General features: G+C 44.9%; 1 protein-coding gene across 1 annotated transcript; it reads left to right on the forward strand.

The window, feature by feature from the left end:
- Positions 1-284: 284 nt before the first annotated feature.
- On the forward strand, positions 285-21,987 carry MCM3AP (minichromosome maintenance complex component 3 associated protein). The gene is made up of 28 exons (XM_059476250.1): positions 285-1,053; positions 1,139-1,362; positions 1,997-2,075; positions 3,323-3,470; positions 4,442-4,638; positions 5,613-5,752; positions 6,137-6,334; positions 6,549-6,817; positions 6,989-7,151; positions 7,709-7,869; positions 8,349-8,593; positions 9,370-9,560; positions 10,208-10,308; positions 11,106-11,237; positions 11,803-11,916; positions 12,065-12,217; positions 12,635-12,832; positions 13,151-13,219; positions 13,924-14,058; positions 14,465-14,618; positions 15,788-16,046; positions 16,371-16,468; positions 17,320-17,710; positions 17,830-18,087; positions 18,573-18,702; positions 19,436-19,630; positions 20,263-20,413; positions 20,532-21,987. Exons 1-28 carry the CDS (start codon positions 285-287, stop codon positions 20,688-20,690), a joined length of 5,481 nt encoding a protein of 1,826 aa, XP_059332233.1. The 3' UTR covers positions 20,691-21,987.
- The last annotated feature ends 122 nt before the right edge of the window (positions 21,988-22,109 follow it).

Here is a 22,109-nt window from a genome sequence, read left to right on the forward strand (position 1 = left end):
GAGGTCCTGCCCACAACCGAGACCACGCCCTATGCAAGAACCCCGCCCACCCTTCTGTCCAACCGTTAGTATGCCCGCCCAACTGAATCCCCGCCCACTTAGACCACGCCCACGGGCCCGCCACAACGCTGCTCCCACCCGTCTTCCCGCCCCTATCGGTCTGCTGCCGCCTAGTCCCGCCCACTTTTCCCCTTCACGCCGTTCTCCGCCCCATGGCTAGGGCCTCTCCCCACTGCGCATGCGGGGCGCGTTTCGTCCGGCGGTCCGAGGCCGCCTCCGCAGCGATGTCGGCGCGGGGCCCGTTCCGCAGCCCGCCCTCCTTCCCGCCGCCGCTGCGCTTCGGGCAGCCCGCAGTGTTCGGCCAGGGCGGCGGCTCCGCCGGCCTTCCCTTTGCGCCCGCCGCCACCTTCGCGCCGCCCTACGCGCTGGGCCAGGCTCCGGCCCCGGCGGGGAACGCGGGATTCAGCTTCAGGCCGCCCACCAGCCTGGGCGGCTTCCCGACCTCCGGCGAAGCGTCAGGTGGGGGCGGCGGTGTCTTCGCCGCTCCTGAGTTCCGCTTCAAGGCGCCCGAGAGTGCCGCCGCCTTCAAGCCTCTGTCAGGCGGCGAGGCGGAGAAGGGCCCGGCTGCCCCCGCCGCCTTTACTTTCTCGTCGTCCTTCGCCTTCTCGTCCGAGACGGGCCCCGAGGCGGCGGTGGCGCGGGAGCCTTTCTCTTTCTCACGTCCCGTTGCCGCTTTGGGGCGGCCGGAAGAGAGAGGTCTGAGGGTGCTGCCGGAGGATCCGGGGGAGCCGCCGTCCAAGGGGCTGAAGCGGAAGGAGGAGCGGGAGCGCTCGCCGCGGCGGGCGGCGGCGGGCGGGCGGGCAGCGGCGCCGCCGGAGAAGCGGGCCGTGATGCTGAGCCGGCCCCGCGGTGGGATCCTGTTCGGCCGCACGCTGGAGGATCTGCTGCGCAGCCAGGCCCGGGAGCAGCGGGAACGTGGGGACGGCCCCGAGGCCGAGCGGGGACCCGCCGAGGAGCCACCGCCGGCCGAGGCTCGGGAGCCCGCCCGAGAAGGTGGGCGGAGGTCTGGTGGGGGGCAGCCCTGCCGCCCGGGTGTCTCCCCGCTTGCTGACTGCTGTCGCGTTCCTTTTCGTCGCAGATGCGGCCCCCGCTGCCCCTGCTCGCCGGAGCCGCGGCAGCGAGAGCACGGAGGGGCTGGGGGTCCTGCCAACCGCCGAGCTGACGGCTGTCCAGTGCAAGAACATCCCTGACTACCTGAACGACAGGACTGTGCTGGAAAAACACTTCGGCCAGTTCGCAAAAGTTCGCCGGATCATGACCAGGCGCAATAAAAAAATGGCTGTTCTCCACTTTTTTGATCATGTGAGTATCAGAAGTGGCATAACTCTTGGAAGTTTTCAGCCTGGAGAGGCCTCCAGGGATACCTTAGAGCCCCTTCCAGTGTTTTAAGGGGGCTTACAATAAAGAGGGAAAGCAACTTTTACAGGGACAGATTGGAAGAGGACAAGGGGAAACAGTGTAAACTAAAAGAGGAGTTAGATGCTAGGAAGAAATTATTTGAAGGTGATGAGGCCCTGGCACAGGTTGCCCAGAGGTGTGGCTGCCCCATCCTCGGAAATGTCTGAGATCAGGTTGGATGAGGCTTGAAGCAGCCTGGTATAGTGGAACGTGTCTTTGCTCAAGGCAGGGGGCAGGGAGATGTAGCTGAATGGTCCCTTCCAACCCAATCCAGTTTCTGATTCTATGAAGAAAGACTTATATCTGAGTGCTTGGGGTCGGGCCAGCAGTAGTGAAAACTACACTCTTGTTTGAAGAAAAGCAACACTTTCTTGTGGAGACCAATTCAGCTGATTGCACGTAGGTCTTAAGTGAAGTTAAAATGCAGCAACCAGAATTTTTTGGGGATTAGTAAATGTTTCTCTTGCAAAGGCTGCACTGTGTGTTTCTGTGTTGTGATGCCAATAGGTTTCCGTGCTCTTCTTTTGTTTCCTTTCAGGCCTCTGCAGTTCTGGCCAGAAAAAAAGCGAAAGAGTTGCACAAAGACATAGTAACATTTTGGCAAAAGAAGAAAACAAGTAAGTCTGTGTTTCCAGACTACTGAATGATGTATAAATAGCGTGCCAACTGCTCTTTTTTTCCTTGACGTGCTGAGGATGACATACCTAAATTATCTCTTACTAGGCAATATCATGGTTGAATCCTTGATGCAATATACAATAGCAATATGGTGATGTTCATCTTTGTGCTTCTGTCCAGAAGTAGGATATTCTTTAGGGGTCTGAAATGCCTTGCTGCCTGCCTCAGATCATGGACTGGGATGTGAACTTCTGGCTTTCAGGAAAAGGTTCTGAGAACCAATCTAAGGAAAGTGTCCTGAGAATCTCTGCAGTGTCTGCTGACGTTGCTGTTCTGTGCATCAATAGTTAGACACCGTTTGAACCAAAAAAAGAGAATAACCTACAGAGTTTAGAAGTGGGAAACCTGAATTCCAGACCCTGCTTGGTATTAGGGCAAGAGGAGATTGTTCAGTCCCCAAAGGAATACTTATAATGTCAAGTGTTTCCTTTTCTTTTGCTCCATGAATGCAGTGTGTGTGCCTGAAGTGCACCTAGCCCGTGGGTGCACTTCAGCTGCCAGCACACGGATGGTTCACCTCGGCTTTGACCAACCACAGCCTTGCCTTCCAGAAAACAAATAGCTGCTGAGTTGTCTCCTCGAAATTAACATCTTGAAGCAGCAGCTCTAGGGCTGCCTCTTTGCCCATGTAATTTTATCATGGTGTTATGTCTATGGCAGCATTCCAAAATAACTATTCTTGGAGGGTTCAAGAAATCCAGCTGAAAAAATACAGGTAGAAAAATGGTCTCTGGAAAAAGAAACTCTCCTTTCCTGCAGGTGTTAATTCATGCCAGCCTGAGTCTATGCTTGGATACGTGAAATAAATACTTTCAGTAGGAGCACTTGGAATTGTGATTTACGCAGATGGAATGGATTTTGTATCCCATTGGGAGTTATGGCTTGTGGATTATATTGCAAATCTGAGAGAACTGTGATTCAGTTCAGGATTAGACTATTTATTGCTAATTACCATTATTGCTAAGTGATATTGTCTTTAAAAATACTGATTCTTTATAGAACAATGACCTTTACAGCAATTGGTGGAAACTTGGTATAGCTCCTAGTACAAATTGTTGGGGAAGTTTTGCATGCATGTACAAGACTGGGAGTCTTAGTTTTCATCACCACCTCCATGGGGTAAAGAAAAAGCTATTGCTTAAACTACTTGGCAGGTACCTGGTTTCATATTTATGTGTGATTTCAGGTCCAGCAAAAAGGGAATTTTCATCCAAGGAGAAGAAAGCAGGTGAAGATGAAGGAAGACAAAGCAGTGAAGAGCAAAGCTATCAGCATTCCCCTCTTAGAAAACCTTTAATAAGATCTTCTGCTAGCAGTGTCATGCCTGGGAGAAGGTATGTCCTCCCCTCTGGGAATCCACCTGGCAGGATATGGGGAGCTTGGCGAAAAACAGTGATCACTGTGTGCCAAATATAGTCACGTTCTCTTCAGGGAGGCTGCTTCCCTTCTTTTCTGATTTGTCTGAATTAGAAGCACTTAAGCTCTCACACTTTGTCAGAAGGATATTCCTAATGGCTTACTAGGGTCTTTTATTTTGGTGAAAGTTGAGGCATGAGGGAAGCGAACAAACAGTGCTGAGCCCAACTAGGACTGAGCAGTAATGACGCTGTTTGTGGTTGTGATACAATGAGCTTCTCAAGCAAGCGGTTTCCTTTGGAGGCAATTAGAGCTCTGTGGAATGAGGGTCTCATTTTTGGAGTAGTTTGGATCATTGTCTTACTTCAAGTGAGCAGTCTTCCTGGTTGATGGCAGTCACAGAAGTGGCAAGATTGTCATCTTTGTCACACCTCTAGTCTGACAAAAGTAATTTGATATGTGTAATCACATAACTATAAAATTAGTAATATGTTATGAAGGAATCAGTAGTCCTTGATTTAAAAAGCATGTTTGTATTTGGCCGTGTAAAATCTTTTAATAATCTCTGTTGCTGTAGAAAGAAAATTGGGTTTGTCTCCAGCAAGCCAGTTCCTAACTTAAAATACAAACTGCTGTGCCATAGTGTTGCAAAATGCTACAAAATCCATCAATTTCTGTCTCCTCTATGACACTTTCAGTAAGTCCTTTTCTGTTAGGACTTTCTCCACAATGCCAGAACTCTTGGCAGCATTGTCAGGGCAGCGCTGAGGATTTAACCAGATTGACTCCCGGGGCTGGTGTTAGCGCAGCACATCCATACATTGTTCATGTTTCCCTGTGAACAAAATACTCTTCTGAAGAGATGCTGGCATCCTAAATAGCAGTGAACTGATTGAGACCAGGGCATGCGCTAACATATTATTATTAATAGAAAAGTCTTCTTATTTAGTTCTCCAGCAAAGAAGCCTGGCCTTCGAAAGACACTGCAGTTTGAAGCAGAGCTGTTTGATTCCAGTTCTGAAGGGCAGAGCTCAGAGGGCTTGGGAGCTTCGCTGTTATCTCTCAGTAACCTGGTGGGATTGGTGGCTGAGACATCTGAAGAGAGATACAGGCTCTTGGACCAGAGGGACAAAATCATGCGACAAGGTAATTAACATAAGTTAATGAGTGTGTTATCTGCTTCTCTGCTGGAAAGAAGTGTTTGGGTTTTGTGGCAAAGCTGTTGGGATATTATGGAAATGGCTTAAAAGAGAGTTTAATGTGGAACCATCTATAAAATACTCTCCTAGAGTATTATTTTCTGGTTTTTTTTTTTTCTTGTAAAACACACAAATCTGTTCTATTTATTGCACATGCAATGTCTTGTGTAAAGGGAAGGGTGAATGTCCATCTTCTGTGAAGGAGGGCACATAGAGAGATCTGCTTCTCTAGAGACCCTTTAAAGAAGGTTACCCAAAGCCTTAACTGCATTTTGCAGGACCACAGATAACAGAATTATTTGAGTTGGGAAGGGCCCTAAAGCTCATCCAGTCCCACCCCTGTGGCATAGGCAAGACCACCTTCCACTATCCTAGGTTGCTCCAAGCCCCATCCAGTCTGGCCTTGAACACTTCCAGGTGTGGGGCTATTACAGCTTCTCTGAGCAACTTGTGCCAGTACCTCTAGTATTTCTCCAAATTCAAACTATTACACAACTGAGAATTATTTCAAGAAATGTCCTTTTGTTTCACAGTGGTGATTGTAACACCTTCCATGCTTTTCTTGCAGTTTCAAAACTGATCCTATTTCTAATTTAAGATCTTATTTTTAATATTTATGGACTTCTTGTCCACTTGATTCAGAATTTTGAATTTGCTGTTCTTTAGGACAACAAACAGCGTGTGTCTTTTAAAGCTTTGGTCTTTTCAGCAAAACTCACAATATGTGTGATACTTGGACAGGCCTCAGAGTGGGGAGAGCCCCCATCCTTGTCCATTTGTGACTATACCAAAGTTTGGGTACAGTCTTGCATGCTCAGGGATGTTTTGGCACATCAGGGTAATAGCTTATTGTGAAGAAAAAAACCCAAGACCCAAGGGATGCTTAGTGTTTGTTCATTTTTTTCTGTGTTTTTTTTTTAGCTCGAATAAAAAGGACTGATCTTGGCAAAGCAAAAACTGTTGTTGGTACTTGCCCAGATATGTGTCCTGAAAAAGAGCGTTACATGAGGGAGACAAGAAACCAGCTCAGCATCTTTGAATTGCTTCTAGGCACTGATAAGGTATGAGATTCCCAGGATATCAGTATGTCTCATGCTCATTGGAGCTGTCAATATTATTTAGCTGGTTACAGGGGTAATTCTGGTACAAAAATTCTGTAGGCTGTTTAATTAATGCCTTTGAGTTCTGGAAAACAAGATTTGCTTTTTCACTCTGTCATGTCTTTTATTCAATTATGTAGAACTATACTTCTAAAGCTGTAATTACATATTATATGTAATTGTCTATAGCTATATATTGTCTTAAAGGTTATGAGTTTGAGACTAAGTCAACACTTCAATAGTCAACTCCTTACTGAAGTTTAAGGCATAGGTGGGATGAAATCCTCTTTACTGCTGGGAAGTTGTACATATTTAGGTTTTTATTCTTTTCCTCACCTCTTGCAGGTGGATCATGCAGCAGCAATCAAGGAATATAGCAGGTCTTCAGCAGATCAGGAGGAACCTTTGCCCCATGAACTGAGACCCTCTGAGGTACTGAGCATGACCATGGACTATTTAGTGACAAATATTATGGATCAAGGAGAAGGAAACTACCGGGAATGGTATGATTTTGTCTGGAACAGAACTCGTGGAATAAGAAAGGTAAGCATTGTGGATGGAGGTGTTTGGTGATAAAAAGCAAAAGATCCCATCATGCTGTAAAAAAAGGAAGCAATAAGCAATAGTTGCTGAAATGCTTTGAATGGCACAGTGACTCAAAGCACAGTGAAATGGGTTTTCCAGTGATAGTGCCAGGTGACTGCACTGTTCAACTAGTTGAAAAATACATGTAATGTGTTCTTTTTCATTCTGTTAGGATATAACCCAGCAACACCTCTGCAACCCGCTGATGGTGTCTCTGATTGAGAAGTGCACTCGCTTTCATATCCACTGTGCTCACCACTTGTGTGAAGAGCCCATGTCCTCCTTTGATGCTAAAATTAACAATGAGAACATGACTAAATGCCTGCAGAGCTTGAAGGAGATGTATCAGGACTTAGCTAACAAGGGGATTTTCTGCAAGAGTGAAGCAGAGTTCCGAGGTTATAACGTCTTGCTGAATCTCAACAAGGGTGATATTCTCAGGTGAGAACAAGACATCATTTGTTTTCTCTCTTTACTTCTGGGAAGAATTGAGTTTAGAATTAAATCCAGACAAATTGTAATGCTCTTGATTTTTATTCTTTGCTGTTGCAAGTTGCTGTTGATTGTTCAGTAGTGAAGCAAAAGTTTTGTCCCTGTCTTTTGACTCCACAGAGAAGTTCAACAATTTCATCCAGAGGTTAGAAACTCACCGGAAGTTAGATTTGCAGTTCAAGCTTTTGCTGCATTAAACAGCAACAATTTTGTGAGGTTTTTCAAGCTTGTGCAAGCAGCTTCCTATCTGAATGCCTGCCTCTTACACTGTTATTTCAACCAGGTGAGGAAAAAACAGATGGATGTTTTTTAAATTATTTAATGAGTAAGACAGGCTGGGATTTAAGGGGAAATCAATAAAAAATTTAGTAGATATTGAGCCATAAAGATAATATTGTTACTACTTCTTTAGAAGTGCTAAAAAATTTATCAGGACCTTTCTGCTGTGATATGAAAGGCAAATACTGAAATGTTCTTTTTTTTTCTTGTAATTGTATACAAATAAATATTTCCCTGAAACACAATTGGGAAGCAGAGAAGCAGGCCTGAGAGTCCTGCAAAGAAATATGAGTCTGCACTTTCAGAAGACTTTGCAAGGTTTTTTCTGAAGAAGAATCACAAAGGGATATGCTCAAAACAAGTATCATGAAAGAGGAACAGAAACTAGAAAGCAAGTGTGTAGAATTTAAAAAGAAAGTTGCAATTCTAAATAATTGTTTGTGTGGATACTTGATGACAAAGTATTGGTGCATTTAAACATGATTATCACGTTTATTGTACACTTTATGGTTTATTTTGGGTTCTCTCCTAGTAGTTATGTGGCTTTTTCTTTTCCCCCAGATTCGTAAGGATGGTCTCAAATCCCTCAATATTGCCTACACTGTGAGCACCCAGAGAAGTACAGCGTTCCCCTTGGACAACCTCGTCCGCATGCTGCTGTTCAAAGACTGCGAGGAGGCAACTGATTTTATAAGTTATTATGGCCTGAGTGTATCAGATGGGTGAGTGTGAGGAAAGTGATGCCTGGTGGGGGGAGACTGATGTCAAGCAAAGAGGGTAATGTGGAGGAGCTGTTCCTGAAAGTTGGAAAGAATGGGCCAAGAACAGGGCATGGGTGTCCATAGGAGATAAGGACACAGTTCTGTTTCATGGGAAACTGGCATTATAGTGATGCCTATAGAGTAGGTTGGAGTTGAACAGTGCAAACCAACTGTTAGAGGATATTGGAGGACAGCAGTTCATAGATAACCTTACTGCAGATAAGTGTCTGCCATGAAAATCCATGCATTGTAAGGTGTGTTCATCCAAACTCGGAATTTTGAGAGACTGGGAAAGGAAAAAAATCCCTTGAGGATGCCAGTTAGTCATCTATTCCTGTCAACATTCTGTTTTGAACCAATAAGTTTCAGAATTGAAAGCCTGTAGATTACCAGAGTTTTGTGGACATATGCCTGGTTGTCACTTTTTGGTTTTTCCCCAGTGGTTACATGGAGCTGAATCGCTCAGCTTTCCTGGAGCCAGATGGATTACCCAAGCCACGGAAATCCCTGTTTGTCAGCCAGAAGCTCACTGTCTCTGTTGGCGAGGTTGTGAACGGGGGGCCCTTGCCCCCAGTGCCCCATCATGTGCCTGTGTCCAGCTTCAATGGGCAGAACAAATACACTGGTGGAAGCACCTCTGTGGATCAGGCCAGCAGTAGCCAAAAACCCAGTGTGGAAGCAACAGGTGAGAGCAAACCTGCATTTTAGGTACTGCTCAGATTACATTGTCAAGGCAGAAGCTGTTTGTGGCTCAGAGATTGAAACTGCATGATAATTTAGATGTAGTGAAAGGACTAGATTGTAAATTGCAAGAGAATTACAGAATGGTTTGAGTTGGAAGGGACCTTGAAGCTCATCAAGTTCCAACACCTGACATGGCATCAAGTTCCACCACCTTCAACTAGACCAGGTTGCTGAGGTGTATTTATGTATCAGTAAAAGCCAAGAATAACCTGATTAATAAAATGTATTTCCCAATTCAGAAAATTCTCTATTGAGCCAAATTTTGCCAACATAAGTGAAATAACAAATGTTTGACTACTTTGGAAAACCAACTTCCCTTTGCAGTTTGCATATTTTTTATTTGCAGGTGTTTGTTGCCGCTGTGTGTATAAACATGTCAGTTTTCAGGTTAGCTGAATGTGTGCTTTTCTGTCCTTGCTGGAATACAGATAGTGTGTGTAGGTGCCAGGTGTGCCTGACTTAAAACAGGTGCTTTGTTGGAAATACATGTGCTTGGTAATGAGGGTAATGTGCAATTAAATGTTTAAATGTTTTGTATAAAATATTAATAAATGTAAATTAATTTCAATGATATAACTTTAAGGCAACAAACTGCTCTTATGGGTTTATTTTATGACCTACTGAGTTTTATCAGACAAGCCAGTTTTTTGAAGAAAAAAATTGCTTCTGTTTGTGACTGATGTGGTTTCCTTAATTTTTCTCCTTTTCCCTCCCAAGAAGGAAGAGTGGAAAGCAGAGGTGTGGATTTAGAGGCCACAGCAGTGAGAGTCCAGTCTCCATCTCATCTTCTGCCCTCGCTGTTGCCTCGTCAGCTGGTGCCAGTCTTACCCTCTGCACAGCCCATCTCCCAGCCTGCTGCACAGCCTGAGCCTCCCCCTTCAAAGCCTCAGCCTGGTTACTCAGATGAGGTAGGGAAATCTAAACCCATCAGGAAATATTTGGGAAAGATCTGTGAAATATAACAAAAGGTAACCAAGTTCTTAGGGTATTTAATTTTTTTGTAACATGCATGTATGTCAAAAGAGACATGACAAAAGTTTCTTGCTGTGGTTACGTGACCATTAATGCTGGGTCTTGAATGTGTACCGCATCTACCTGTGCTGTTTTTCTCCCTCCCACACAAGTTTTTGTATGCTGATGCTGAACTGGTCTCAGAGTCTCATTTCTTTGTACAGTACTGTTGTCATATTCTACCTAGATAATGGCAAATTTCAGTGAAGGGTAGACCTGATAATTTGGAATTAAATCAGCTAGAATGGAAGTCTACAGTAAGAAAATAAGAGTCTCTCCTCAGTTATGGTTTCCTGAATTGATTTGCCCATATTTAGTACAAAAATCTGCTTTTGTTTCTGTGCTGTTACTAACCTTTTAGATAGTCTAAATAGTCTGAAGTTTGCAGGCTGTTGTGTTTGGTTAAGTTGGCTCAGTTTGTAAGCAGAAATACAGGTGCTGCTGTGAATTACAGTCAGTTAAGGAAGGCTGGAGAACCTTACTCCCAGTTTACTCCTGAGAAGGACTACACCTTGTTTCAGCTGCTTCTTCTGCTGTGTTGCAGGACATTGCTGAAGTGGTGGATGGGCTTGTGCACGATGTCCTCGAAGGAGAGTGCAGAGAAGTGGGCAGAGCAGGAGTAGCTTACGTGGCTGCTGCTATCTGGTAAAGAGCATTTCTTGCAGGTTCTCCTGGAGTCTGTCACCACAGTTGCCCCTTGCCATAGCAGCACCATGTGTAAAACTAAGCACTGCCAGGTCTGTGATGGAGACTATGTTACTGATACAGTGGAAGGGAAAGCAGACCTTTCTTCAGATGTCTGCCACATCCCAGCTCTAGCCTTAAGGGAAGGCTGACCCAAACCTCTGGAAGCTTTGCCTGGTTATGGAAGGGAAGGTGCCCAAAGGGGGACAAGAGGAGCAGGTCCAGATCTGGCTGCTTCTCTGCTTCTGATAAATTTTCTCTCCAGGGCAGTTGGTAGAGTCATAGATGTGGGATGTGACCCAAACAGTTGTTGTTCCAGCGCTGTTTGAATGGGATAGCTGACCCAGGCTGACTAAAGTCCATTCCCTGTGATGTCATGGTCAGCAATAAAACTGGGTTAGAGGAAGAAGTTGGAGATTTGTGGCTTCCAGGGTGGACATTGATTGGGTACTGTCTGGGTATTGCTCTTCCCATGGGAAGTGATGACTGGCTGCATTTACTTTGCTTGATGGGGGAGTGGGGGTTTTGCCTTTATGTATTACAGTGTGTATTTATTTCCATCCACAATTTTCCTTTTTTCTTCCTACTTCCCTGTCCCAATGTGGGGAGGGGAGTGAGCCAGTATCAGTGTGTGTGTGCTTGGCTAATGGCTGGAGTCAGCCCACCACAGAGAGCAAGGTGTGGCTGAGAAAATATAGACCTGGGGCTTTGAATGAAAAAATTCGGGCTTTGAGAAGTGATTTGCTGTTTCTGCACAGTGCTTCAGAGGCCACCATTGAGGAACTTGTGACTGAAGTGATGGGGAAGATCCTCAGAGAAGTGTCTGGAAACATGCTCAGTGTGGAAAGGCAGCGTGTTCAGGAGGAACGGCGCAGAGTGGAGGAGGAGAGGTGAGGCACTGCTTTGGCTGTGGGGCACAGTGGGCTGGGTAGACCCCAGACAATGTAAGGACAGCTGGTGCCAGCCTGAGTCCTTGTGCCTCTGCTCAAGGCCTTTGTCTTTCTGCCATGGTGGCAGAATAGTCTCACCTTGAACTTCCCTGGGATTGTACAGGCAGGACTCCCTCTGCATTCTTGGGTAATCTGCTGGTTAGCATTTTGGTTGCCTCAGAGCCATGGTGAAAATGGTGGGTGGGAAATTTAGGAACTTTAATCAAGAGCTTCCAGAGGGGGAGCTACTTGTTTGTAGCTTATTGGGATAAGAATAAATAGAATCCTAGAATAGTTTGCTTTGGAAAAGACCATAAAGATCATCTAGTTCCAAGCCTCAGCCATGGGCAGGGATGCCACTCAGTAGATCGGGTTGCTTAAGGTGTTTTTAAGGGAAACCTGGCTCCATGCAAAGCTGTTTATTTAGAAACCAGATAGTGGGAAATAATTTTAGACAAACTGCATGTAGTGCTTGTGTAACTAAACAGCAAGCTTGCCAACGTAAAGTTTTTCTTTGTCCTTCCAGGCAAAAGCAGGAAAGAGAAGAGTTAATAAAGCAGTTGAGCCAGTTGCTGGGTATGGAATTAATGGAAGAAGTTATAAAGGAGAGTGTTAAAGAAGCTTCAGTCAATGAGTTAAGGTATGTACAATGTGCTGCATGCAGTAGTTTGCTTTCCCAAGAGTTTCCTAAATGTCATGGACTTCCCTGTTTGCATCTCAGCCCACTGAATTGACATCTGCTGGAGGTCTTCACCTTAGCAGTCTTGGTTTGTTTTATTTGGAACCAGATGCGCCTTAGAAAGAGACAGACAAGCCCGAATTGCCCGTTGTTCAGAGGAAGTGTGTGGCCACTTCATGGAGCTCTTTCTGGAGGATGAGATTTTCCAGATTGCCAAGGAAACTCTTCAGGAGCTCCAGTGTTTCTGCAAATACTTACAACGGTGAGTTACCACCATGGGACACGGCTACTTCACTTGGGAGCGTTGGCATGGAGCAGTTAACAGAGATGGAACTACCACTCTCTGGTTGTGTTCTTTCTGAGACAGTTTTTTCTGTCTTATCTCCTTGATAAAGGTAGACCTTACAGTCTTAGTACCAGCCTCTGCTAAATTACTGTATGTGGGGAGGGGATCACATCTTGTTGTAGTCAGGTAATGAACTTGGTAGGAGATTCTAGCTTCATTCTGTCTAGAAACTTGTAGTAGTTTATCCTTGTATTGTTTCTGCTGATCACTGGTTTTCCTGCCCATATGCTCAGTGTGTTGTGGTTGTTGTGGTGTTCATTTTACAAATATCTGGTGACAGAGGTCTGCAGAAGAGTTCATTAATGTGACCTATTTATCTGTTCTTTTCCAAAGATGGAGGGAAGCAGTGGTAGCTCGGACAAAGTTGAAACGTCAGATGAGGGCATTTCCAGCTGCTCCCTGTGGCTTGGATTCCAAACATCAGCTGAAAGCACTGTCCCCCAGTGCAGAGTGGCCTATAGCCATGGAGAATTTGTGCAAGAGATTTGTAAACCTGGGGAATGGAGGAAAGCTAGGAATCTCTTGCACAAGGTAAGGGATACTTCCAGTGGCATCAGTAGGAAATCTGGTTGATTTTTGGAAGATAAGTTACCAAAAATTCTTTCATTGTGAATGTTATAGTGGGTTTGCAGAACTGTTTATTCTTAAATAACTTCCAAAATACTTTCTCCATAAATGTCATGACCAAGACTGAAAATCCAAATAAATTTTTCTGTTAACAGCAACATTCTGAGGCCTCTGTAATATTTCCGAGGCCTCGGTGTTCTTATATTTGTTTAAAGTATGTGTTTATACACATATTTATATACATACACATAAAATATACCACTAAGAATATTTCATTTCCAGATTGAACTTGCTGAGAAACAAGACAGTGCATGAAATGAAAGTTCAGCACTTCTACCAGCAGTTGGTAAGGTAGGCTGGGGTTTGGCTTTAGAAGCATGCTGTAGCAGATGTGTGAGAGATGCCAGAAGGTATGGCTAACCATGCCCGAATGTCTGCTTGCAGCCTTGCTTCTGAGGGTGTTTTGAAATAAGGAGAACGGGAATTTCATAGAATCATAGGATGGTTTGGATTGGAAAGCACCTTAAAGATCATTTTGTCCATTCCATCCTCCTGCCACGGGCAGGGACTCCTTTCATTCAATTAATGAAGATTTTGGGTCAGATGATCCTCCTGGGTGTAATTTTAAGGATCTGATGGGTATTATGGGGTGTGACTTTGTACCTGGATGGGATGGGGCCTGGGATGGGCTATGGGGGTAGAGGAGTAAATGAGCTATCAGTGACCTGGATTGTGGTCGGAAAATATTGATTGAGATATTTGAACTGCAGCAGAAGGTCTGGCTTCCCATGGCTCCTCATGCTCTCCAGTGGCCTGGGTGTGTGTTGGATCAGTGTGGAAGTGAAGCAGTATGCATGTGCTCCTGAAATCCCCAGAGTAAGGCTCATGTGTCAGCTTTAGCAGCTGCAGTTCTTGAAGGATGAGGAACAGATCCAAAGAATTAACTGGTCAATACACTATAGTATTGTAGCTTGTTCAGTGCAAGACAGACATTCTTCAGCTGTGAAATAGCTCTGCGGTGGATCTTTTCACCTGTTCTTTTGTCTCTCTCTAAGTGATTTAGCTTGGACTCCCCTGGATCTTGTCTCATTAATCGCGGAACATATTCCAGTTCAACAAGAACAAGTTTTTTGGAAGGCACTCTTGGTTTTGCCCAGTGATGATGAATATTCCAAGGATGATCCCAATAGGTATGTTGAAGAGTTGGTTGCTGGGTCCCTTTCTCAAATAGGGCAGATTTCTTTTACTTAGGTAGAAGAAGATTAGTAGTACACAGCCCTTGATGTAATTTTGCCTGTACCATTTCAGATTTCCAGCTTTTTATTTTCCGTCCAGAGTACTCTAAACAATATAGCTGTAATTTATTACAATTATCTGAATTCTTTAACATTGTTTAATTCCTTTTGCTCATACTGAAAACAAAACCATGATAGATAATTTCATTAAAATTTATAGCTATTTATTAGGTCTGCTTATCATAAACTAAATTTATAGGGTTATGATAGATTGTGGTATCTTAGAGGTGCTGATACTAAAACCCTAAAATGCCAATTTCAACAACAAAACCTCTCAGAGCCTTATTTTTTGTTTGCTCAGGATACTGATGGATTGGCTGAAAGCCAAGTTTGTGGGACACAGAAACTGTGAGAAAAATGCTTCACATGCAGAAGGCAAAATTCAAACGCTGACATTATTTAGTTCTCCTGGCATGCAGGGGACCAGAAGCATTAAAGTCAGTGTGTGTATAAAGGTAGGTGAGAACAATTTCATTATATCTAAGAGGCCATAAAAGCAGGGTGAGCTGTTTTCTAGTGGATATTGTGTCCTGTCAGATGGAGGGAGATGATACTGTGAGGGTGTCTTGGTTTGAAAATGCAGGTGTCCGCTAAGGAAGGCAGGAGCCTTCCTTGAAACAGAAAATGCAAACCCCCTCTCTCCAAATTAATAAAATTTTCAAATTAAGAGGCTCTCAGGCAAAGATATGGGAGTAGGAATAACAGTAGCTTATTAGGAAAAAATAAAAGAAAATAAAAGAAACGATAAAAATAAAAATGCAGTAATACAAAACAACACTGACAGAGTGAGAATATGGCCTGACTCCCTGTGTGTCAGGTTGCTGGTAGCAGTCCAATTAAAGGGTGGCGGTAGTCCTCCTGCAGACACAGGTGTGGTTCTGCTGAAGCAGTGATCCTGTAGAAGGGTGGAGTTTTCCTTTGAAGGTTCAGTAGTGGTGTAGATGGGCCTAGTCTTCCTCTGGGAATCCAGTGGAGAAGAAAGCTGTTCCTCTGGGAATCCAGTGGGAAAGCCTGACTGTTGTGTTCCAAATCTCAGATTATATCCAGCAAGGAATGTTTGGCTCCTCCCCCTGGGCAGAGCACCTCACAAGGGGAGGATGTAATTTTATCAGCCATGCAATGACACTCAATGGCCCATGAACAGAAGACATTTCCCAGAGGGAGGACTGGTTTGTGGAAGAGATGACGAAAACTGCTCTGCCTAATTTTAACAGGTGGCCCAATTAACAGAAGATAACACCCCATGTCTAACAGATGGCATAGAATAAACACACCCAAGCCACATCTTGCATTTCCAGCCTAAGACAGACGGATAGGGTTATTGAAGAGATGTGAAAAAGATGGGGTTTCTTCTCTGTTTTCAATCAGCCGAGAAATACCTGTAGTAGTAGAACCTGAATCATCAATTCCTGGTCCCAAAGCAGGTGCTGATGCGCACTTCTGTGCTCAGCTCACCTATCAGATGCATCGATGTTGGCCTGACAACAGCTTGTTGTCTTAGGTTGTGTAGAGCTCCAGGAAAAGGATGTCAAAGCTGAGTGGCAGTGACAGTAAACTGCAGATTTTACTGTGGAAATAGCTTTGTTTAGCTATATTTTTGTTGTCATATTTGTTGCCTATCTAGGTGGCACATGGTGCACTCTCTGACTCTGAACTTGATTTGGCTGAGACACAAAAGGACTTGCTTGGGACCAGTGGCCTCGTTCTTCTCCTGCCCCCCCGAGTTAGCAGTGAAGATGTTGCAGAAGATGATGTTTACTGGCTTTCAGCTTTGCTGCAGCTGAAACAGCTGCTTCAGGCAAAACCTTTCCACCCCATAGTTCCCTTGGTGGTTCTAGTCCCCAGTCAAAAAGAGGAGGCTGCGGAGAAAGAAGTAGAAGATGGTATGTAATTATTTTTGTGTCTTGAAACAATGAATGTTTAGGGCTGCCCAAAGCAGAAGTCTTGTGACTAGTGCAGCCTCTTAGTTACAGTTAAAGCAAGAGGCTGTGAAGTACAGCACATCCCAGAGCTTTCCTAAAAGTCTTGAGGCCTTAAGAACTTGCCAGTTTTGGCTTCCAGTTTTCTTTCACACACAGTATTTGATCCAGAGAGTCTGTGGGCAGAGATGGAGGGGAGCAGCAATGCAGTGAATGTAATGCAGAGCATATGGCCCAAGGATGTGTGTTCTTACTCTGTGTACATGATGAGTTTTCTTATTTTTTAAGGATTGATGCTCCAGGACTTGATTTCAGCCCATCTTATTTCAGACTACACTGTTGTAGAGCTCCCAGGCTCTGTCAATGACTTAGAAGGCACCAGAAGGGTAAGAACAGCAAGATGCAGGAATTATTTCCCTTACTTGTGACTGTTCTATTTTCACTGACCAGAGATCAGTGGCATTTCTTAAAAGGAAAAAAATAAAATACTGAAAACTGCCCTGAGACCAAAATTCATGGATTACCTAAACCGACTCTTGTCTGCCCTGCCTGTGTTGCTGTCCAACAGAGGAGTGCTGGTAAATTGGTGGATAAACCATTTTAGCCTTAAGCTCTTAGTCCTAAAATGCTGAAGACCCTTTGTAGATGTTCTGGCTTCACATCTCCCTGAAATGATGTGAAGGCTGTGCTGAAACAGAGTAGGAAGTAGATTTTATTTGTACAGAGTTACACATCCAGAGTTATCCCATCTTGGTGGATGGGACTGAGATGCCTCTACCTCTCATGTTCTGTACAGGAATACAATCATACAGATCTCTCCCTGACAAGCCTGGAGTGATGCTCCCCCATAAACCCTCAAAACTTAGGTCTGCACTTCAAGGACTGCCACGGTCCGACATGATATAGTCACCCTGGGCTAATTCCTGTGGTTCTGTCCAATTTTTCCTGGATAAGTTTTCAACAACCCCAGCATCTGGCAGCAGGGAATTCCACTGCATACCTCTACCTCATGTGAACAGCCTCTTCTTTGTCTGTTCCTGAGCTTGCTGTGTGGAAATTCAGTTTGTGGCCACCTAGCTGGAGAATTATTGTTGTAAATATAAGTATGATGATGCCTGATTTATTTGCCTTTTGCTGCATATTCTCTTGGAGAATGTTATTCAAACTTAGGGTTGAATCCTTTTTGTCCCATTCACTGCAGAGCAGTTTCCAACTCTGCCTCTTTTGTGTGTTGTAGGTCTCTGCGGCTGTGGGCTGGCTGGTGTCCCAGTGTCCTGCCTCCCTTGAGCTCTGCAGCCAGACCCTTCAGGAGTACATTGAGGATGGGATTGATGGAGAATTTGGCAAGCGTTTCTACCACGACTGGAAGGAAAGGCGTTTAGCTGGGCTGCCATCTCAGGAGCCTGGGGCCATCATAGAGCTCTACAACAGTGTGCTGCAGTTCCTGTCAGATGTGGCATCCTCAGAGCACTTTTGTGACTTGTCTTGGCCTGTCACAGAGTTTTCAGAAGCAGGGGGTAACAAGGTGTTGCCTCACGTGCAGTGGAACATGCCAGATCACCTGGGTTGGCTGAAGAAGGCTGTGCTGTCCTTCCAGATCCCATACTTAGATCTGCCTCCTTTAGGCGGTAAGTACTTCACACTCCAATATCTTCTTGGCAGCACATTGTTCTCCAAGATGTGCCTGTGCAGTGTTGGTTCTGTTACAAACTCTTGAAATTTACTTCGGGTTTTTTTTGTTCCACAGCTCCTTGGCACCCTGTTTGCCACATGATTTTTCAGTATGTCTCTCAGATTGCAAGTTCTTCCCACACTCAACCACTGATCCAGTCTCAGGTGGAGAATATGCTGAGCAAAACTTACCAAAACTGGAAAACCAGAGCAACTGGGAACTCTGGTGAAGATGGACCTTCTGTTGATGAGATCCCTTGGGATTGTATCTTGGCAGTCTGTATTGACCATAAACTCAGAGACTGGAAACCTCCCAAACTGCCTGTTGCTCCAGGTATTGTATCCTGCTGTGGCATGCATGATGCTTCTTTTGTGATGGTATTTAACACGTTGCCAGTGGTGCCTTTCCATATAGGAGCAAGTGATGTGTAGCAGGGAGGCAGCTGTGGTCCTGCTGTATTCTGCATGTGTCTTCCCTTTGGAGCATGTATTTAGTATTGGTTATGGCTTAACTCAATCCTCTGACTACAAATGTGGCTCTGGTTAGAGTCTTTCAGCCCTGCCCTCCCAATGGGAGAGGGTTTGAATCAAGCAAAGGCCTAAGAGTTACCCTTCAGAAGCTGTGTCAGCAGGGAGGGCAGGCTGCCACAGTTAATTATGACTTCTGTTGATTAATGAAGCTTGTCCCAGACTCTGTTTGAAATCTGTTTGAAAGTAAACAATTGCTCTTGCCCCAAATTGCCTTTTTAATAATGAGCTGTTCTTCTGAAGGAGAAAACCTGTGCAAATGATAAACGTTGGGTTTGGGTTTATTCACAGAAGCTGTAAGCAAAGATGGTCAGATTCGCGTGTACTTCTTCAAGGAGCACTTAAAGAACTATACTGTGCCTTTCTCGTGGGACCAAGCCAGGCTGCGGACACAGGAGGAGATCCGGCAAGGCCACGAGAGGTGGGGTGCTGAAAAGTAGCATTTGGCATCCTCCTTGTGTATATCTGCTTGTGTACATCTCCCTGAAATGATGTGAAGGCTGTGCTGAAACAGAGTAGGAAGTAGATTTTATTTGTACAGAGTTACACAGCTCTCAGAGAAGTGGATTGCTTGGGGAGTGCTGAAAGTGTAGAAATTAACTTCTGCCAAAAAAATACCCTGCTGCTGAGGCTTTGGAGTTGTGCCTCAGGTTCTCCATCAACAGATAAACGATAGAGGAGAGGCCAGAGCAAGACCAGCCCCCCGGTAACAGACAGCAGCCACCCTCCCCACTCCCTTCCCCCTTGAAAGCATCCCAAAGCATCCCGCAAAGCATGGCGGGAAAACAGTGTGAGTCTGAGAAAATGATAGGTTGAGGGGGAAGGATGCCTTAAAGTGTTTGAGATGTCAAGTCTAGCTCACTTCCCTAGCCATGTTCAGATGGAAGCCACTCTCTTCTCTCTCGGCAGCTTAGCTGCAGCTCTGCTGTGTAGTGAATGATGTTTGGGGTGAATCCTATGCTCCTGTCAGATTAGTTCCTCTCTAATCCCATGCACAGGTGGTGCTGTGTTGGACCCTGGCACAAGGGCATTATTTCTCAAAATGATCACTTCTCACTCCCTGCTATTTCCAAGCTTCAAGATAAGAAGGAAAAATCAACACACTCATATCAATTAATGTGGTTTTGTTTGTTGCTTTTTCCTCCCCTCTTCAGATCAAAGATAAAATCTCCCAAGTCTTCTAAGAAACTGCATGGTATCTCCATGGTGCCAGGTCAGTATGGCTCTGGCATGAGCATGCTGCCAGTTCAAGAAGTGAGCATTCCAAGCACAGATGAATTCAGAGACACATCCTTGGCCCAGGAGCGTTTGTTAGCACAATTGCAACTGGAAAAAGTAGAAAACAAGAGGTAAGTTCCCAGAGCAGCATCTTTTCCTTGCAGCTTCAGCCCAGGGTTTAAACAATTTGTACCTTGGATGGAATAGGAAGTTAAACTGTACTAGAAAAGAGCCTTGACTGTCTTGAGTTCCATCTGATTTCATCAAGGACATCAGGGCAGTTCCCTACTATTTCCTTTGTGCAACAGGGGAACAGTCCAGGATGGTAGAAATTCTTGGAATTCTCAGGAATGGTTGGAAACTCTATGGTCAGTCACACCACCAGAACTGAAGGAGTACAGTGTGTACAGTGGTCTGTGTGTCCCCCAGTGTCACAAATGTCTATACAGTCCTCTCCGGGATGTCAGTTTGTAGCATTGCAGATCACAAAGATGAAGAACTAAAGCTTTTGAGGTTGGTCCAAGAGGTTTTTGTCTCTTCTGCCTTCCCATAAGTTGAGTCTCTTCAGTCTGTGTGACTCCTCTCTGTACCACAGTCCTCTGTGACGGATTTTGATAGCTGCAGTGGGGCACATGAGACTGTTTTGAATATGGCTGTGGAGGTCAGAAACTTCTGAATCCAAAAAAGCTCCTAGTGTAATGCACTGGTTACAGGGCCAAAGCCAGGCTGCCATCTGACTGGTGCTCTTGCCCTTCCCATCCAGGTTTGAAGAGCAGCTGCACCAATATCTAGCTGAGGATATGGAGCCCCTTGGGGATCTCCTGGGTCTTCCTCTCTATCTCCCTCAGTCTCTGCTCTCCAGCCCAGCTGCCACCTGCCCCTTGGTGAAGAGTCCCATGTCAGCTGCTCAAGAGGTAAGAGAAGGCAGTTCTGAGCTAAACTAAAGCTCTGAGGAGTGCAGTAACTGCAAAACCTGTAGTGGGAATTACCTTGGGAGAAAATCTCAGTCTTATCTCATTTCCTTCTGCCCAGGCTGGGAGCCAGGAGGGACACAAGGTTCCGGAGCTGGAGAAAAGCTCTGTGCTGTCGGATAGACTCAAACACCTGCAGCAGCTCCTCAGAGCCACCAAGGAGGCCGAGGCTGCCTCTGAGCTCCACCTCTCTGCTCTGGTGGACATGGTGGACATTTGAGCCAAGCTGAGACATGGAGACTCAGGAAAGAAGTCCAGGTGATTGAACAGATGCACTCCTGGGCATGTTCCGGAACAAGCAGGTGTTCTCCTGGGATGAGAACATGGAGCAGCTATGGGGCCTGGGCCCTTCTCACATGCGGGGCACAGTGTGAGCGTGTCATGGATGGTCTGGGACTCTCTCCTTTTCTGCTCCACAGGCACAGAGACGAATCAAATGCTTTTTCTTAGAATGCCTTAAACAACAGTGGTGGTTTTTCTTTCTCCCAGCTCTCATTGTGGGTAAACACAGCTTCATCAGGTTCAGCTGTAGGGTAGCACGGGCCCCTGGGAACATTGAAGCAATTGCTGTCCATAGCCACAGTCCCTGAAATGTTATGTCAGTCTGTGCTTCCTTCATGCAGGAACTGCCTTGGCAGCAGCACTGTGGTTTGGAATTCCTATTCTCTTTCCAGGAATGTCAAAAAGGTCGTTCTCAAGTTGGAGCAGCACTTGGCCATGATTTTTGTAGTTCTTGTTGCTCAGTGCAAATTCAGAAGGATTTTTGTTGTTCTGGGCCCAAGTTCTATTTTATTCAAGGTTTTCAGCATTAAAATACCTGAGGTGCTTATTCCACAGATTCTATGTCATGCTGGAAAACAGGATACTTCTTTCAGTCTTCAGTAAACAGCTATGGAAAAACAATTTTCCTCTTTTTTTTTTTTTTTTGGAAGAGCAAATAGTCTGCAGTCTCCAGCATTACGTTAGGAAATTGAAGGCTCTTGGTTTTGGTTTAATTCCCAGTAAATAATTCAAAGATGTACTTCATATCTGCAGTACTCCAGTACAGTTCATCTTTTTCTTTTTCTTACAAAATCAGCCAGTTTCTCTCAAACAGAGCCTTCTGCCAGGTTGAATATAAATTACTGCACTAAACTGATTATCTTGCCTGCCCAACCCAAGTTGAAATCCTCAGTAGTCTGAAACTGTCTTTGCCTTCCAAAAAAGTAATATTACAGTTTTTTTTTAAATAGCATTTCATTTGTAGTATTTATCTTAAACCCAAAATAGCAATAGTAGCTTAATGCTAAGTTGAAATAAATTTAAATTGGAAAGGGTGTGCTTTAAGGCTGTTCCTGCTCCATGTGCTTTTGTTGGGCTTATTTTGTTGTTTAACTGGTTCCGTGTGAAGGGAAGCGTGTGCCCTGCTTTTGATGTTCTCAGTTTACATGAAATTCAGCTGTCTAAACCCACGGAGCTCTGGGAATGTGGCTGATACTATTTGCTGTAAATTGTGTTTTGTACCTAATAAAATTTTCAGTGGCTTGAAAGGTGGCCTCATTCCTCTGTAAAAGCTCATGGTGAGGGATGCTTTCAAGGGGGAAGGGAGTGGGGAGGGTGGCTGCTGTCTGTTACCGGGGGGCTGGTCTTGTTTCGGCCT

Source organism: Ammospiza nelsoni, chromosome 7, assembly GCF_027579445.1.
Source record: "Ammospiza nelsoni isolate bAmmNel1 chromosome 7, bAmmNel1.pri, whole genome shotgun sequence".
Lineage (NCBI taxonomy): Eukaryota > Metazoa > Chordata > Aves > Passeriformes > Passerellidae > Ammospiza > Ammospiza nelsoni.

Coding starts and splice junctions, on each gene's coding strand:
- MCM3AP (XM_059476250.1), top strand. CDS start 285: ATGTCGGCGCGGGGCCCGTTCCGCAGCCCGCCCTCCTTCCCGCCGCCG. Junction 1,054..1,138: donor TCGGGAGCCCGCCCGAGAAG/GTGGGCGGAGGT, acceptor TTTTCGTCGCAG/ATGCGGCCCCCGCTGCCCCT. Junction 11,917..12,064: donor GCTTCAGTCAATGAGTTAAG/GTATGTACAATG, acceptor ATTTGGAACCAG/ATGCGCCTTAGAAAGAGACA.